The following is a 14,440-nucleotide window of genomic DNA, read 5'->3' as shown; positions in this document are numbered from 1 at the left end:
GTTTCAGAACATGGTGATATTATGGAAGATCTCAAATGATACGCTCCAGAAATCAGATTTTATGGTTCTGAAAATGGTTGCTGTACTTGAAGTCTTGAACAACCATTAACAGTTTTCACAATCTGGACTACCTGTGCAAATTTTTCGACGAGCATTGTCGTCGAAAGTCATCTATCTGAAATGTTGAGAAGCTCAAGTTGGCGGATGCCACTTTTAAGAAAAGTTACAGCCAAAATAGAAGGAACAAACTGATTTTTTGTGTCTGTAGATGGGGCAAAAGATGAACAGCAAAAAATCCTTATAAGTTGATCCCTCTCTAGACTCACATTTCCATTGATTTGCTAAAAGATGCGGATCTTGTTTTCGGTCCATTGCTCTTTAAGGAGATATGTTTCAGTTTTCTGCATATAAACTGCTTCTGAACTGAACTTTGAGATGACATTTTGCCCCTTGTGTATGATCATGAGATGGAAGCAGTTCAGAAACTACAATCTTTTATATATACACGTATTGAATCGTCAGGTACAAGCAAAAGATTCAGAAGTAACTGCGGACTGAACCGGCAGCTCTCGGGCCAACAAAAAATGCGAGAGGAAACACCTGCTCAGGCAAATCTCGTTGCAATTCTAAACACGCCTCTAATGAACATCTCCCGCGTCCCGGCCGCCGGCCGGCGGCAGCCTGTTCCGTCCATGTCACTCCGTTTGCGCTTTGCCCCTGTACGGCTTGAGGATCTGGAACGAGCAGAGCAGGCTGGCGTCGACGTTCATGAGCGCGCCGGCGTTGTTGAACTCGCCGCAGTAGTTGGGCGCCGAGAATATGGTGACCAGCTGCCGGTCGGCGAAGAACTCGTACCCGTCCTCCACGACCTGTGGTTGCAACCGATGGCAATTTTTTTCTTTTGAAAGTTAAGCAATGGCAATTTAGGACTGAACTTGGAGAAGACGCCTGAATGGCTGGAGGGAATGAAAGGCTTGCCTGGTGCGCGCGGCAGATGAGGTCGAGGTCGTGCTTGTTCAAGAACTCGGCGACCTTGTCGGCGCCGAAGGTGAAAGAGACGCCGCGGTCGTTGTCGCCCCACCCGGAGCTTTCGCGGTCGGGGTCGGACCAGAGGAGGTCGCAGAGGAGGCCCTGGTCGGGGACGTCGACGGGGCGCTGGATCTCCCTGATCCGGCTGAGGCTGTCGAGGTCCGGCGAGAGGCCCCCGTGCATGCAGAGGATCTTGTCGTCGATGACGGCGGCGACGGGGAGGCAGTTGAAGCAGTCGGTGAAGAGCTTCCAGAGGCGGACGCTGAAGCGGCGCTTGCACTCGTCGTAGAAGCCGTAGATGCGGTTGATGGAGGCGCACTCGTGGTTGCCCCGGAGCAGGAAGAAGTTGTCCGGGTACCGGATCTTGTACGCCAGCAGCAGGCAGATGGTTTCGATGCTCTGCTTGCCGCGGTCCACGTAGTCGCCCAGGAACAGGTAGTTGGCCGTCGGCGGCAGGCCGCCGTACTCGAACAGCCGCAGAAGATCCGAGAACTGCCCGTGGATGTCACCTGCAACAACCGGATCCATTAGATGAATCGCCGCCGGTGACGGCGAGGCCAGCGGAAACAAAAAGTAAGAAAGGGAGATCGGAGAACGGTTATTTGGTTTGCCCACCGCAGACGTTGATGGGGGCCTCGAGCTCGAGGAGGTTGGGCTGGGAGAGGAAGACCTCCTTGGCGGTGACGCAGAGGTTCCGGATCTCGGCCTCGGTCAGCAGCACCTTCTTCCCCGGCGCCTTGTGCTTCTTCCCCTCCAGCAGCCGCCGTATCAGCTCCTCCACCGCGCTCCCGTCCATCACGCACGACATATCACCCGGCGGCGGCGAACCCTCTCGTCCTTTGGTCCGACCGGACAGGCGGCCTTGCCCTTCTTGGCCGGGGCACAGAGGAGGGGGTGGCGACGCCGACGAGTGGTGCGCCCGCAGGGACGGGAGGGGGAAGACGAGGGGACCCCGCGTGTCGTGTTGTCTGCCTCGGCCCCCGTTGTATGCCGCGCAAACGCTTGGCCCGCGGCGACTTGCCAAATCGGGACGGGTGGCGACGTGGCGGCGGGAAGAGCGGCTCGCCGGTGAGGGTGGGGAAGGACGGGGGTCGATCGAAATGCGAATTGCCGCCGCCGCCTGCAGGGGGGGGAGGTTGAGCTGTTGTTCTGGTCGGCCCAGTCCCCAGTTGGTTAGAGTACGCTTCGACGCTCCAAAAGGGCCCTGTGGGGTAGTCCGATCCATCTTTCGGCTCCCATAGTTTTGCAATTCAGACAGCTTCCCAGCTCGTGGTCAACTCAGCCCAATGGGCTTGAAGCTGCCCACTCCAAGGCCGCGTCAGGTTGTTGAGTTGAGTGGCGGGCAAAATTCTTAGACGGCCCGGCAACATTCTCGGTCCATGCTGGAGAGTTGGCGCGGCGGCCTGGCAAGTTGCTTGGCGTACAAATTGGGTGGGACCAGGTCCATCAGGCCCGGAATGGAAAAAAAAACCTTTTTACCCTAGGACCGTGATGAAGTTCGATTTTTCCCTCAACTGTTGAATCCGTCTGATCTTTCAGCCCAAGTCGTTTTGAAGGTGGTTTTTAGCAAACGACGCGTTACACTAGCCCGTCTGGTGCCACAATCAGCTGCAAATTAAAAGCGGTGAATTGGACTGGTTGATGATAATTAATGTATCAAATAGATTATTTGTTAATTTTTTGCATAAATGATATCTAATTTTTTTAAAAAAATCCCAAATATTTTTCATACTACTTTCACAGAAAAAAACAGTTGGCCGCCGGCCACGTGGCTCCATGCTTGCCAAGCTGCCGCTCCTCGGCCGCCTCAGCCCGATCATCTTCTTCCAGGGCATCCAGCCGCCATGGTCCTCCACGAGGTCATGTCGATGGAGTTGGCGCCGTCGATGGAGAGACGGCGGATCATGTCGCGCGCGCTGTGCCCGCCGCTCCTGTCGCTCGCGAGGCGAGGCGTGGCATCAGCTGGAGACTGGAGTGCGTCGGCGCGTCGCTTGGGATCCAAGCTTGGACGAGACTTCCACGCACAGGCTTCTGCCATCGCCGCTAATTTTTTCATTTCTTCTGCTGCCACAGTAGCCTGCACCCCACAGCTTCAAGCGTCGGGAGCATGAGCTTCGCGCGCTCACGAAAAACGCGACACGCGGCGATGCGGATCTAGCATACCAGTCAGGCAGATGTGAATAATTGATAGAAGTCTCCCTCTCATACGATCGAGGTAGGCCGCTCGTCTCATGTCATGTGTCGTTCTCCTTGACTCCAGCATTGTTTGGACTCGGGCACTACTACGAAACACAACCAATATCCCGCCCGTCATCCCGTCCGCACGCCGGTCTAAATGACGTCCCAGCAGCAGGGTACTATCCATACTTTATATATATATATTTATATATAGAGAAGATTCCGTTCTCTATTATTCCAGCAGCGTTCTCTAAATGGTACTCTAAAATAGAGAACACTACAGGTTTCCTCTATATATAGAGATTCTCTCTCCTCTTCTCTATTTTTTCTTTACGTTTTAAACACTGAATTAAATAAAAATAAAATATGTCCATAGCATTTGAGATATGATAAATACGTACGTACAAAAATTTGGAACAAAATACGTTTCTAATATAGGGTTTAATGTATAGAGAACGAGATTTAAAGAACGTTGTTGGAGAGAAATGAGATATAGAGAAGAGAATTTTGTAGAGAATTCTGTAATAAATGAAGGATATAGAGAACGACGGTTGGAGATAGCCTTAATAACCTGCACGGTACATGTAAGCTAGTCATGACGTCTTTTTTTTTAGCAATAGTCATGACGTCTTTAGTTTAGAATTGATACGGTAATCTCTATCTCTACCATTTTTAAAGCAAATAATAATTTATTGGTTCATCAATCAAAATTCTAATCCAAATCGGGATAAATCAATCCGAATCTCAATCGAAACCCAGCACGGCGGAGTGAAAGAGCGTAAAGTTGGTAATCTTGTATAGATTCGGATAAATTTATATTACCCGTAGCAATGCACGTGCACTTGCTAGTTCTTATAAAAATCCTCAAATCAGGGGGCGACGCTGCCTTCATCTTCCACACTGTGCCAATGAACTATGATAAAAAAATACCTTTAACTACTGTCATATCCTTAAACATATATAATATATGTTGCTTGATCTGGGCACCAGGACCAATTCAAGCTAGCTTTGCCCTTGCCCCTAACCACCCCAAAAAAACCAACCTCGCTCCCTTGCGCGAATGCTTGGGTCCCTCACGCCGTCACATCCCTATCCCGTACTCTCCCTCCTGTGACGCCTTCCTCTCCCAATTAACTCTAGGACAAAAAATGTCATGAATATCTCTCTATATAGCACATCCTGTAACTGTACTTTTATCGTGTTTGTCACCAAATCCGCAAAGATGATCAGTACGTGTCAGACGATGGCATCATCCGGTGGTATAACACATCATTCATTGTCATTTCTTCATTCCCTTGAACTAAACAACTTAGGGTAAATTTGTTGTTGGACACGCTTCAATGTTGATTCTTGCTGTTAGACACTACTCAATCATATATTTTTGCTAACATACACTCTTCAACTTTGGATATTTGCTCCAAGGCACTATGTTCATTAAAATAATAATTTTTTTCAATGGGATGCTTTCCATTTAAACTAACCTACGAAGGATCCTTTAGTCCCGGTTGATAACCTCATCCGGAACTAAATATCCCTCCCGCCCCCTAGCGCGTTGGACCCGGATTAATGCCTTCATTAATTCCGAACCCAAAATCGGCTGGGACTATGAGTGAGACCGATGTGTGGTTCTGCAGTAGTGTAACAATATAATAAAATATTTTTTATTATCTACGAACATGTCAGGGCATCATATCCTCGTAGGGGTATTTTGGTCCTGTTGTTTATTTTCTCTCTCCTCTAAACATGGAAATCATTATTTTAATGAATATATTGTCTTGTAGCAAATATCCAAATTTGAAGGGCGTCTATTAGCAAATACAAGCAACAACAATAATCAAAGTTGAAGAATGTTCAGCAACAAATTTACCCAACAAATTAATAGAGTAAGCTTAGAATCAAGAATTATTCATCCTCCCTCCCTCCCTCGAACCAACGTGGTTGTACGGCACATGCCTTTTCTCCCACTTTCCACTAGATTCGGACCCTTCTTCAGCGATGGGGATCACATAGGGCCATATCCGCTTTGCGGGGATTATATTGATCTAGGTCAAGGAGCAGCGTGCGCACTGTTCGCTTATTAGTTTATTATTACATGTGAGGTCCATTATTAACCAATGCAATCAGCTGGTGCCTTATGTATTAACAAAACCTAATCTCCCTGATTGAAGCAGTTGTTGATCTTTGCAGGTTGCCGGCCCTAGCATGCGTGCTCCAGTAGTGCAGCTTTTCTCCATCTTTTTTTTTCCTTCTGGCCTCTTGGATGTACTACACTGCATCGATCAGTCACTGACATCGTGGGCGCAATATGTTGATCAACGCAACGCGCTGGCCAGGTTGAAGGCATGGTGATGCGGATGGGTTATGGATCACTGCCGGAGAAAGGCACATAAGTGCCGGTCACAGAGAGATTTAGTGCCGGTCCCTGTGACCGGTACTAAATAGCCGGCACTAACGTGACAGTCGTTAGTGCCAGCTATATTGACTGGCACTAAATGGCGAGTGTTAGTGCCGGTCCGTATTTCCAGCCGGCACTAACGTGCCCGACCCGGCCCAGCTCCTGACAGCAAGGTTAGTACCGGCTGGTATAACTGGCCGGCACTAAATCTTTTTTCTTATTTATCTTTTTTTATCGTTTTTATACGTATGGCTATGCGTATTTCTACCGTATGCGACTACATAATCGTACTTTTTGCATTGCACAGTAATATTAGGACAGCATATTACACTAATATTATATATATATTCATCATGTATGGAACACTTAGGAGTTTAAAAGTATTTGAGATATTACAAATTATTAAGAACATCAACTATAGTAATTTATCAGCTTCCCCGTCGTCGGATCTTTTTCGGCGACGCTTGTACGGACATCGCCATAAAATTCGCCCTTAGGATTTATGACTTCATCGAGCAGGAATCCGCATATAGCTTCTTGAATTGCCCTGATCCGAGCCATTTCAATGAGTTCTTCTTTCATCCGCCAATGCTGTCACATTTTTCGATAAAAACATGAGAATAAAAGATGATGAATTAAAATGATGAGCAGATGTGATTGTGCTCACGTACATTGAATGCCTCCACTGTCATTTGCCCTTTTTCACTTGTAAAAGTGTTGATCCACTCGCATACGTAGTATCCACATAAGTTGTTTCCTTGTCCCTGTCTCCAACACTATGGACAAATGTGGGTTAAGATATAGAATTTTTCTGATGTTTATTGCGAATGACATTAGTAGCGAGAGTATATTCATACCGGAAAATCAGTCACCCAACAAAGAGGCTCGATTTCACCTATGGGCAAGCCTATGTGTTTGCGGAGGTAGCGACGCCATGCAGTATTTACCACCTCGATGAGATCTTGGTACTTTGATTTATCTTGCCTTAACGAGTCATACACCAAGACCTTGTGCTCGTCAATCTGAATACAAAGCAATATCCAATGAAAGCTGTGCATATACATACGCATAACCAATTAATGTTGATTAAAATAGTTATTAAATAGTATTATTAATACGAAGGGATTGAAAAAAAGAGGCTAACAAAGAACGACTCACTGATGGTTGTACGGCAAGAGAATGAAGGGACACATGCTATTCTTACGCAACCCGCTGTATATAATATTGACTATTTCTTCAGGGTTTTGCTCTACTGTTTTCTCGTGTATAATATCGGGGTCGAAGAACCCGACGTTATGAAAGTTCTTTTTTCGGCAAATTTGAATTTTTAACCTACGGGACACAAGAAAAATGGGGATCAGTCAACACACAAGGCTAAAAATAATGAAACGAGAGACAATACTCACATGCACCATACACTCACGAGGGACTTGTCAAGGGCATCTTGATGGTATAAATCGTAAAGTGCTTCAAACTCGATATATACTTCACCTGCCCCCCGCCAGAAATGCTCATCTTTAATCCGGGCTGGGAACATCTCTAATTCATTAGCTTTAGATTGCACGGCATACCATTTGTGTAACTCGGCCATTCTCGTTGGTAGGAATGGTAGCAACTCTGGCCATATCAAAGGTTCACCAAGTACAAACTTTTTCCTGCCGCGGGCATTCTGTAGGGCCTCCCCAAGCAATTGAGCCCTTGTTAGATCAGTTTGCAATATCATCCCAGCCATGGTCAACGGATCTCTTGATTCATCAGGACATTCTTCACGCGGCACTATCAACGGAGGGATCGATTGTTTGGACTGCTCTCCGAGCTGGGGAACGGTCTTTGCATTGATCCGTCGATTCTTGGGGTTGTTGTAGCACTTTCTGATCTGCCGATCATAATCCGACTCCCTTTCTTTCTCCTTGGTGGGATCTTTAATGAAGTTTTTAATGAAGTGTGCCTTCACAACCGGATCTATTTCTGGCTTCTTGTTCGCAGCCTCCCTCAGTAGCTTGCGCTTCAGCAAGAAGGTTTCAAATGATTCTTCTGCCTCTTTCTCTTCTGGAGCCTTCGCTTTCTTCTTTCTTTGCTGCTTATGAGATGGCTGGACCGAAGGTACCGTGTATGCCTTCTGTCGCTGACTCTGATTCTGTTGTGCGGCTGGTGATGATGCCGAAATTGGCTCGCTTTGTGCGGCTGGTGATGGCGGATCCATGCTGGGGTCCCGTGCAGGCGGTGGAGAAGGTGGGCCAACACTAGGATTCCTGTCATCAGCTGGCGTTGGTGATCTTTGCCTTGAGCACCGAGCGGAATCTGTGGCTGCTTGCATCAATCTTATGTCGCGTTTTGGCCACGCAATCCATGTGTGTATGGCATGTTGTAGTTCTGTTTCTTCAGGACCTATAGGGATCGGGAGGTCCAAGTCTTCCCAGCGTTCTTCAGTAATTCGGTCAACAAAGACTCTGGCGAATCCTTCAGGAATTGGCTGGCAATGTATTGTCCTGCCTTCTTCTTGGACTTCCGCATAACCCTCAACACAAACTTTGAGCTTTTTCCCATAAAGAACCAGAAGCTCACATTGGGTCCTAACGGGGATGTCGTCGATGGGGTCCCTCGTCCTGTCGGCACCCAAAGTAGGGTGCTCTGTGGAAGCAACACTGCTACGACGCTGAGAAGGGGTGCTGAACTCCACATTGGCAGCTGGTTGGTCCGAGCATTGCTCAACTGCTGCCTCAAGTGACATTATCCGGTTTTCTAGGCTACAGATCTTCTCTGCCACTACTGCCTTGCTTCTGCATCGGCTTCGGTAGGTTTCGAGATCTCCGGAAAAGCCATATTTCCATGGAACTACGCCCATGCCTCGGGTCCGTCCAGTGTGTTCCGCATTCCCAAGAGCGTAAGTCAGTTCGTCATTCTCTCTGTTGGGCTGGAAGGTTCCTTCTTCCGTACGCCTCATTGCGTCGTCAAGTCTTTGGGCAGCCTCTCTTAGTACATCGCTAGTCACAAACATTCCAGTGTCGGGGTCTAGTGTGCCTCCATGAGCATAGAAGTAATACCTTGCTCGTTTGGGCCAACTCAAGGTCTGCGGTACGATTCCTTTTGCAATTAAATTATTTTCCATCTTTTCCCATTTCGGAACAGCAACCTTATAACCTCCAGGCCCAAGTCTATGGAAGTTTGTCTTTTTGCTAGCATTCATTTTGCTTTGAATCGAGGCTGCCATGCTGTCAGCACTGTGCTTGTAATTCACGATTTCATTCCACCACTCTCGTTGCTTGTTCCAGACTTTATCAAAATCTGGTGTGAGGCCCTTGTTGACAAAGTTTGCCACCAATTTTTTCTTGAACGAGCCGAACTGAATTGCCATCTTCTTAAATGCCCATCCCTTTACTTTGTCAGCTTTGCCCGGGGGAAAGTTGAAGTGCAACGACACCTCTTTCCATAACAAATCTTTCTCTGAATCTGGCACGATATCTTCAGGTCGATCAGAGACTTTATTTCTCTTCCAAAGCTTGTACTTTATGGGGACGTTCTCCCTAACAAGATATCCCAATTGATTTACAAAGGTCGTCCTAATTTGACCAGGGGCTAGTGGCTCGCCGGTTGCTTCGTTGATCTCCATGATGGTCGTACATCCTACCATCTTCCTCTTGGAGCCACGTTTCCGTTTAGGCTTCGTCGATCCTGATGCCTGAAAGAATCGCAAACTTATCAAGCGGGTTGCTAGCAACTAGTGGACGTCGCGGCAGGTATTGACAAAACGTTTATCCTGATGCCTGGAAGAATCACTAAATTTCATACCTCGGCTTCCTTGACATTTTCTTCTTCCTCCCCACTAATATCTTGCTCCTCGTCGCCATGATAATGCAAGTTTAAAAATTGGCTGCCATCGTTCTCGTCCTCATGAAACTCTGGAGCTATTTGCCCAGTACTACCACAAATGAGCTCGTGCATTAACTCATCTTGGTTGTCCGTAGGATCCATTTCCACTACCCAAAACAATAAAAAAACATTAAGTATTTTCTAGTACTAATAAAATGTATGTATTTGCAAGGTTTCAGTCTTAACATTTCGACATCAAGGTGTCATACATGCATTTTTTAATTATGATATGCTATACCTTTGTCCCAAACTATAGCAATTTTTAGATTTGATCAAAGTCAAATATATTAATTATAAATTTAACTGTAACTAGGTTCGTACCCGTGCATTGCTACGGGCGATGAAAAAAATTACAGTAACACACAGAGTACAGGGAACACATAATATAATTAGACACAATGTCACATAAATGAAAGAATAGCCTCTGTAATCATATTCAAATGAAAGAAGCAAAAATAAAATAAAAAATCAACAGACCTTCCAGCAGCGTGATGCTTGATGATATCAACTGAAATCAACACATTAAACCCCACGTACCCATATTGACATTTGAATTATAGAAATGGTGTTCTAACATGGATTAGCATTGAGCATTACACGTACATCAAGCATTGACCACACACAATATGTCATACAACTCATAGATCAGACATAAATTTTATTTGAGTGGTCTACTGCTAATAAACAAGTAAATCTCAAATATAGGAAATCTAGACTACATTAACAAATGTCTTTGACTCCTGCCTCCTGGGATATACTGTGTTTGTGTTTAGCTCCATATCAGTCAAGAAGATGGCTTCTGTTACTGCAGAAATCTTTGTAATTGGATACTAAAACAGGCAAACAGCTAGGGCAAGAAGCTAAAGAAAATACAAACAGAGATCAGAAATAAGCATCCATCAGCCCATCACAAAGCTTATTCAAGCACAAATAGATATATCCATGTTTAAAGAGCACTTGTTCATAGGCCATTAGAAAACTAACACAATATAGAAGTTCCCTTACTGAAAAACAAGATTCTATCCAGCTCTGGTCATATGTTTATGAAATTCACGTGCAAGTAGCTGGTTAATACATGCAGTTTGTATGACATAATTTGCAATTTTGTATCAGAATAAGAATATGATAGCTGCAAAATGAAAACCACCATGTATCTGTACAAATTTGATGATCACAAGCACGCCAGATTATGCAGGACTTTTATCAGTATTCCAATTACCGAAGAATATAACTCATCTACTAATGATCAAAGTTGAGAAGATCAAGCAAATGCAGATATAAACCTTCTTCAGCAGATTCTTTGGAGGGCGAGGAGGAGGTCCGGAGGGAGGGGTCGACGGTGGGGGCCGGAGCTTCGGGCGCCGCAGCAATGGCGCGAGGACGCCGAGTAGTGGCGCGAGGACCTCGAGGTGGCAGGGGCAGCCGGGCGGCCGGGCTGCGCGGAACTAGCAATCACCAGCCAGTGTGAATCCATCGAAACACAAAACTCCATAAAGTATGTTACAACTTAGAAACAAACTAACTACTCATAAGTTGAACCATATCATGTCTTAGAGCAATGAGCTTACACAGAGATGGTTCATGTGAATAAGAAACCAAGAAGGCATCGAGTTTTGACACTTAGCATGGGATTCCAAGATGGTTCATGTGAATAAGAAACCAAGAAGGCATCGACTGATATGTGTTCAGTAGAAGTGCTGATTTGATAGGTAATAAAAATGAACTAGTAAAGCGGATGAAAAGATGAGAATCTCTTGCTCAAAAAACAAGTAAGATAATTAGGTGGTTTGCCCTGATGGCCTGAGCTGTCAGAGAGACTTCACCAAAGATATGTGCCTACGCACATGGTTACGCGAGGAAGGGGTCATTAACATTGGTCAAATCAATTTTGCACTAATGGCATATATAAAAACATCACGACGTGGAGAATTTATTGATCAAATATTCAACATGTGAGTCATACTGCTTAACTTGAAAGGAACTAGGGTATTTGAAAGGGAAAAAGACTATAGACGTGTACGAAATAAATTCAGATGAAAAAGAGAAACTAAATCGCTGTTTTGCTTTTTGCATAGAACAACAAATAATCATTGTAGCTTTTAGAAATAAACTATTTTGAATTGATTGATAACGAGCATGAGACAACTTGTTCCCTAAAGAATATTTTCTAAACTTGGAAATATTATCTTCTAACACATGGGATATATTTAGACCTTGCACCACCATCACATGAATGACCCTGCATATGAGCTCTGAAAAGCTGTGCGCCTCTGCATTCCAACACAATGTAATGTGGATTGAGAAAATTAACAAGGCTCATTGAATAGCTCGAGGCTCGAACTCTGCTGACCGGAGCCCATGACTCGTGAGCTTGATGACAGGCTCTAGCTTGGCCCGTTTTTAAGACAAGCCAAGCTTGAATCGAGCTATTAATGAGTTGAGTTCAAGTACATTGCGAGCCTCGAGCTTTCTTAACAGCCCTACTATTAACGCACTGTATTTAAGAAACAAGTTGGCCCACAAGTTAAAGCCACCTGTGACAAAACTGTCGGGCTGGTGCAGGGTTATTAACCTAATGCAATAGTGCTAACTTATTGATTGTGACTATATGCTTCTTCTAGTTTAAAACATAGATACAATAATGCTAAATGTTTCTATACTTTTAGGTCCTTTGATTGCTTAGTGGCATGCCTAAAAACACTTATTTTCATCTTGACATACAGCACAAAAGCATTTTATTATAGACAGTACAATGATGCGTGCATAGAGGCAAAACAGCAAGTTGATGCGTGCATGAGAATGGTAGGAGACAGTATAATTTTATCAAAACTTAGCAGACCAGACATGGAAATAAGTACAGAAGCATCACTATCAAGTAAAAAAAATGTACATTATGTCATGCAATGAAAGTGTTGATGTGCAGTTAACCAGATGCTTTTGCAAGTTGATGTGCTCACCTCGAACCCGTTTTTGCGATCGGAGGGCGAGGAGGAGGTCCGGAGGGAGGGGTCGACGGTGGGGGCCGGAGCTTCGGGCGGCGGCAGCAATGGGGCGCGAGGACGCGGAGCAGTGGCGCGAGGACCGTGAGGCGGCAGGGGCAGCCGGGCGGTCGGGCTGCGCAGGACGGGCCGCGCGCGAGGACGACGAGGTGCGCCGCGGCCGGAGCTTCGGGCGGCGGCAGCAATGGGGCACGAGGACCCCGAGGCGGCAGGGGCAGCCGGGCGGCCGGGCTGCGCGGAAGGGGCCGCGCGCGAGGACGACGACGTGCGCGGTGGCCGGAGCTTCGGGCGGCGGCAGCAATGGCGCGAGGACGTCGGGGCGGCGGGTAAGTTGGGGCGACGTCGATCTGAATGGGCGAAGGGGCTAATTTGTTGGGGGGGGGGGTGGCGCGGTTAGTGCCGGCTAACATTACCAGCCGGCACTAACGCGCCCACCTGACGTCACGTGAGCGCGTTAGTGCCGGCTAGTGTTACCAGCCGGCACTAACGTGTACCATCCGCGCGGGAATTGGCGCGTGGAAACTGGCCACGCCAGTTCCCATTTACACTAAATTTGTAGTATTCATAAATTTATTCAACATAGGCTCAATAATTAGAATAATATAACAAAAATTTATATCTTATTTTTAGCTACACAATAATTATAGTAATTATATGTACACAATAATAATAGTAATTGAAGTAAATTAACGAATATGCAACCATTATCAATTATGTGTAGTGTAAAGGGTTTATATGTGTATATGTTTCTGTTATTGATAATAAATCGAAAACATTTCATTTTGATCCATGCAAAATTCTTCAAAAAACTTTTCAATAGTACCCTATACAATGATGTAATCAATTCGCATATTACTTGATTATTTGTTTGTAATTTAATGTTTCAATGCTTCTAGTAATGCAAAATTAGTGAATGTAAATAATATTTATACCATGCAAAAATATAATATTATCTGAAGATGATATTATGTCATAATTGGAGAAATAGTATCAAGAATTGAGATAAATACGATGCGGTGAGTTACATTACATCACTGATTGAGAGAATTCAATACATAATTTATATAAAACTACTACTCATTATCATTATCTACTGGAACATTGATAATCTTCCTTTTGACGAAAGTGCCTTGAGCGTGATCACAGCGTAAGTAGGGTGTGTCCTCTTTGGATAAGAGGATGCTAGGGTCAATGTCAACTGAGAATGGAGGAAGGTCATCAATCTGGTCATAATCTTCCGAATTGTCCGAAATATCCTCAACTCCAACAACTTTTCTTTTTCCTGGAAGAACTATGTGCCGTTTCGGCTCATTTCCAGCCTTGTCTGCTTCAGACGTCTTATCTGATTTCTTCTTCGGTTTGCTCGACATGTCCTTCACATAGAACACTTGTGTCACATCCTTGGCTAGAACAAATGGTTCATCTTTATATCCAATCTTTTTAAAGTCAACTATGGTCATCCCATACCGGTCCTTCGTTACGCCTCCTCCAGCCACCCATTCGTAACGAAATAAAGGGACAACTATGGGTCCATATTTAAGTTCCCATATCTCCTCTATGACACCATAGTAGTTGTTCTTTTCTCCATTACTATTTACTATACACATACGGACACCACTGTTTTGGTTGGTGCTTTTTTTGTCTTGAGCTCTCGTATAAAATGTATACCCATTGATTTCGTACCCTTGGTATTGCTGGACAGTGATTGATGGTCCCCTAGCCAGCCATTGAAGTTCTTGATCAACTGTGTTGTTGCCCAATAATTTTCGTCTGAACCAGCCGTCAAAAGTTTTTATATGTTGGCGTGTAATCCAAGAAAGATTCTTTTGTGGATTTTCAGACTGTATAATATTCATGTGCTCATCAATATATGGAGCCACCTTGGATGAATTCTGAAGAACCGTGAAGTTTGCTTGGCTGAATTCACTACAAGGGATGTGCACATTACATTTCTTTTCTAGTGTGCCTT

The 14,440-nt window shown here is 45.2% G+C and overlaps 1 protein-coding gene across 1 annotated transcript; it reads right to left on the bottom strand.

Moving 5' to 3' along the window:
* Positions 1–562: 562 nt before the first annotated feature.
* LOC112897233 (serine/threonine-protein phosphatase PP1-like) lies at positions 563–2,164 on the bottom strand. Its single transcript, XM_025965487.1, has 3 exons — positions 1,645–2,164; positions 979–1,538; positions 563–869 (listed from the first exon to the last, which is right to left on the bottom strand). The coding sequence occupies exons 1-3, from the start codon at positions 1,835–1,837 to the stop codon at positions 696–698; spliced, it is 927 nt and encodes a 308-aa protein (XP_025821272.1). The 5' UTR covers positions 1,838–2,164; the 3' UTR covers positions 563–695.
* Between the last annotated feature and the right edge of the window lie 12,276 nt (positions 2,165–14,440).

Source organism: Panicum hallii, chromosome 6, assembly GCF_002211085.1.
Source record: "Panicum hallii strain FIL2 chromosome 6, PHallii_v3.1, whole genome shotgun sequence".
Classification (NCBI taxonomy): domain Eukaryota; kingdom Viridiplantae; phylum Streptophyta; class Magnoliopsida; order Poales; family Poaceae; genus Panicum; species Panicum hallii.
Note: the sequence above shows the minus strand (reverse complement) of the source record. Positions and strands in the feature narration are given on the sequence as shown.

Excerpts from the sequence above, each read along its gene's own strand:
- LOC112897233 (XM_025965487.1), bottom strand. The coding sequence starts at position 1,837 with ATGTCGTGCGTGATGGACGGGAGCGCGGTGGAGGAGCTGATACGGCGG. Across the intron at positions 1,539-1,644 it reads GGCCCCCATCAACGTCTGCG|GTGACATCCACGGGCAGTTC; the intron begins GTGGGCAAACCA and ends CGGTTGTTGCAG. Across the intron at positions 870-978 it reads TCATCTGCCGCGCGCACCAG|GTCGTGGAGGACGGGTACGA; the intron begins GCAAGCCTTTCA and ends TTGCAACCACAG.